Genomic DNA, 4,539 nt, shown 5'->3' on the forward strand with positions numbered 1-4,539 from the left:
TTTAAGAAAAACAATATAACTAAAAGAATAAACAGAAAATTTAAATAGTACCTTAAATTTCTTATAAACACGTTACATACACCTATAAGTACAAGTGTTAACATACAATATATCTTAGAAATAAAAAATAAAGATCAAAATATGTTTGGATAGGATGAGCACAACTTCAAAATGTAAGCCAACTTTTTATTAATGCTAAGAGGTATTCTATAATTACAAATAAATGGTGAGATGCAAAAACGTGTGTTAACAAAAACTTTTATCTTTTATCTTAAATTTCACAACAATAAATATTATTATTTGAAACTAAACATTATAGATCCAAAAGAATACATAAAATTTCTATTTTCATATGTTTAATAAATAATATAATTCTTAAATAAATAAAATGATTCAAATTAATATCTCTTCCACTTTTTAAACAAATATATATATAAATTATCTATATTAAAAATTAAATCCCCTTTCCCGAATAAATCCAAACATTTTCTTCACAGTATTTCAAGAATCGTTATTCAGAAATATCATATCAATTAAATCTTATCAACTATTACAACGATTCCATTCAAATAATTGACTGATCATAAATATCTCTAACGACTAGTCTTAGACCACACACAGCAACATGTTAAGTCGGAGAACTTTTAAATCTAGAAATCAAAGCTTAATATGTGTAATTTAAATGTCCGACCTCTAAATTGTCAATTAGTTGAAACATTTTTGTCGGCCTCCCAACCCAGAGACTAAATAGTGTTATCATGGCTTGCCATCCACCTTGGGAGATGTCTCATCGATGAATGGAATGACCTGCAAACGCAGTTTGCCCAGTTAGAATTTGTATCAATATTTTCAACAGTGAATAAATTCAATATAATTTTGATCTAAAGCATACCTCATCCTCCTGGTTGTTACACAAGGTTTTCACAGAAGTTTCTGAAACAGTTGTATCTTCTGTCAACCGATTTCGCCAAGCATAGAAATTTCTTGCACGATCATCTTTATACTTCGACTGCACTTCTTCGAATATATCTGTTATTTCCCTCTCTCCATGTTGTGACTTCCTCTTCTTTCTTCTCCCTGCCAGGCATTCATGTCAGCATGATATGCAATGATCTACAACAACATTTGAATAAAACCCAAGATGAAATGGAAAAAATTGGGTAATACCCATGAAAAAAGTTAGTTGTGATCATTACTGCTGCATATCTCATATGTTAAGGGTAAAGAACCAACCATTCCTATACTGTTCCTGAAATGTGTCATTACTGCTGCATATCTCCTCCAATCCACACTTTATTGAATTGTTTTGAACATCATGATAGAGGCTAGGCTTTTCTGGTTTACCTTCACTTTGGCTCTGCTCAGGAAATCCAAGCAGTACTTGACCATTGGAAAAACCAGATTCAACTTCCTATGCACCCACAACTATTCTCTTTTAGCACTAATCTCTTTTAGATCCAAAATCATCCCAATTCAATCAAAGAAGAAAACAATATACTGGAACCACAAGGCACATTATGATGAGCAAAAAGCAAACCTCATTTAAATCCAGGCCAAATACAGAGGCTATTTTTTCTCCTCTATATGCTTGCCATCTTTTACAGGGATATGTATGATCTCCTTCCTGATAAAGACCTGAGACAAAGACTTCCTCCATGGAGTTAATATACAAGCTGTGTTTTTCATTGGTCCATGATGATTTCTGATGATGTGGGATCCTCCAACAACTGCAAAAACTTACCAACTGTTAATATAAATTAACTGAACACTAATCTATGAGAACTAACAAAACAATTACAACCATATAAAACCCATAGGCAAACTTAATGTTGTAGCAAGAACTGCTTCAACTCTATCAAAAGAATAGAAACCTATACATTAAAACCAATAGTCTTTCATTTTACCAGTTTGGCATGTTGTGAATGAGTCCCTGGTTGCTCATTATTCTATATCATGGTTTGGGCATTTCCTACTCATATCAATCCCTAGATTTGAGCTTGAATGCTCAAATTTAAACTTTTCTCACTATCAATCCAACCATATATAACACCCAAAACTTCCCAAGTTTTGTAAACACCTGTACAACATCGAATCCTTCCTTAATCTTTATTTTGGTCTCTTTTCAGCATAGTCTTAGATATTTATTGGAAAAAAATCCCAAAGCTCAATAATATCTGATTAACTCTAAGTGGAAATAAGATACTATTTTCAGCCAATGAAAATGAAAAAGAAAAAGTAAAACAAGTAAACTGAGGTGTACTATTTTGGGACAGAAATTAGTAACAGGAAAGCACCATAAAAAACTGCACAAGTGGAATAATTAACACTGTTTATATGCCAGAAAACCCAAGATTTTACCATTAAAACTACCTTCATCTATAGTCTTAAATATCTTCATCTAACCCTTAGGGTTAGACTAAGATTACACATAAACTACCTTATGTTTAAAATGGACTACTTGATTGTCAAAATATCTAACAGAAATATCTTTTCCTGCTCTATCCAGCAGCCACGCACATGTATACATATGCTCGTTTATATCTAGGACTTTTCTCTTCTGATTTATTTATCGTACAATATTACTTCTAAATTTTTTATTAGCAATTTTTAAGGATTGTAGTTTATTGGTTGATTACAACTGACCATGATGATTCTTGATTATGCCATCTTTCAAGATTGAATTTTTTTGAAAAGGACAAAAGAATCACAATATAATATCAGAATAGAATTAATGGGAATTGGGTGCGTTTATAAATACAATAAATTGGATTTGTGTTCATGTTGTGTGCTCACTAGTCACATGATGTTAGATATGAATATCCAAGTGATAGAGGAATTAATCATTGCCAATGTAATCTTATCTTTTAAGAAGTAGATAATATACTCTTCTTGATGACTAATTATTAATTATTTATAAATTAGTACTTAAATGTTATAATATTAATTGATATATTATATTAATAAATCATGTGTAAGAGCTTTATCACATCTAATTAATGGTTTTAAGTTAATTAAATAAATGTAATCATTGAAGTAACAATTAGCATAGAACCAAATTAGTTTAGGAAATGGCGCGGAGAGCATTTTTTAATTATGTTTTGGGCGGGAAGTCTTGTGATGGCCTTGCGATCCAAGATGTAGGTGGAAAGGAAGGATCACGGGATGCACCTGAGACTGCAGATCCTCAGGAAGATGGCAAGGATCCATTCGCTAGGGACCCACAAGGGGGTGACAAACCCTTAGATTCGAGTGGAGGGGGAACAACACGTGTTGGTGGTACCCCACGACAGGATCTCAATCGAGTGGATGCTTCTCGCCCCTGGTCCTCTTTGTTTAGTGTTAAACCAAGCAGGAAATCCTCTTTCCCTGAGGTATGTAATATTTTTGATCCTACGTAGGGGAGATTTGCAATAGAAATCCATGATCCTGTGATTGATCACAATATTACTTTGATGGCCTTGACTCTGGTCGGTAAATTCCTGGGTCCTAGACCTAATATTGATGTGGTTAGGGCGTATGCTATAAAAAAGTGGACTCTTAAAGGACAGATTGAAATTACTGCTATGTCGAAAGGAGCTCTTTCCCTCACTTTTTCCTTTGAGGAAGACATGACTAAGATTCTCTGTGGCGGTCCTTGGGTGATAGGGAAAACTGCTCTGGCGCTTCAGAAGCAGTCACCGCTAATGGATCTAAATGAATCCTTCTTTGTTCAGGCCCCTATGTTGGTAACAATTTCGGGTCTTCCCCTGGAATTATGGGTTGAAGATGTCTTTAATGGATTGGCAAGCTCTTTTGGTGAACTCCTATCCATTGATCCAACAACAGCTGCTAGAAGAAGACTCAAATTTTGCTAGAATTTGTGTGGGTGTCTCACAAGGTATGGATATGCCTCTCTCAATAGAGATTAACTCCAGGCTTGGGAAATGGATCCAACAACTGGAATATGAGAGTGTCTCTTTTGCGTGCTTCCACTGCAAAAAGGTTGGGCATATTGCTAAGAAATATCCATTGCGGGCTGAAAAGGAGAAAGCCAAAAAAGAAAGAAAGATGCAATGGAAGGCTAAAATTTCTAGTAAGAAGGCGAAAGTAGAGATTCAGAATGTTATCATTCTTGATACCTTTGAGAAAAAGGAAAATATAAATAAGGAAGGTACAGAGGAATCAAAGAAAGAAGATAAAGAAGGAGCCCAGATTAGAACAGACAAAGGAGAAAATCCAAGCCCCAACTGTGAAGAACAGAAGGAAGAAGAACTGGAGGAAGGGGAAATCCACGTGGTTCTGCAAGAGAATGATGAGAAGGAGGAATTGAACTCAATCATAAAGGACTCGAATTGCGAGGACTCTCTTCCCAGCTTCAAAGATGCCCAGAAATGCAATATTCTTGGAGTAGGCTCTTCCTCTGAATCCTAGAAATCGGTTGAGTATGTAAAGTCTACCTTTTCAACACCACCGACAACTTCTCTTCTCAACATAAGTATTGAATGGGCAGATGAAGAAGGAAAAATTGTTGCTATGCATAAAGTTGTTTCCTAGATCCTT

General features: G+C 34.6%; 1 protein-coding gene across 1 annotated transcript; it reads right to left on the minus strand.

Annotated features, from left to right (window-relative positions):
* Nucleotides 1-499: 499 nt before the first annotated feature.
* Nucleotides 500-2,121, minus strand: LOC131045010 (uncharacterized). The gene is made up of 5 exons (XM_057978507.2): nt 1,905-2,121; nt 1,538-1,727; nt 1,234-1,411; nt 893-1,077; nt 500-807 (listed from the first exon to the last, which is right to left on the minus strand). The coding sequence occupies exons 1-5, from the start codon at nt 1,940-1,942 to the stop codon at nt 757-759; spliced, it is 642 nt and encodes a 213-aa protein (XP_057834490.1). The 5' UTR covers nt 1,943-2,121; the 3' UTR covers nt 500-756.
* Between the last annotated feature and the right edge of the window lie 2,418 nt (nt 2,122-4,539).

The sequence above is a fragment of the Cryptomeria japonica genome, chromosome 1 (assembly GCF_030272615.1).
Source record: "Cryptomeria japonica chromosome 1, Sugi_1.0, whole genome shotgun sequence".
In the NCBI taxonomy this organism is placed as follows: Eukaryota; Viridiplantae; Streptophyta; class Pinopsida; order Cupressales; family Cupressaceae; genus Cryptomeria; species Cryptomeria japonica.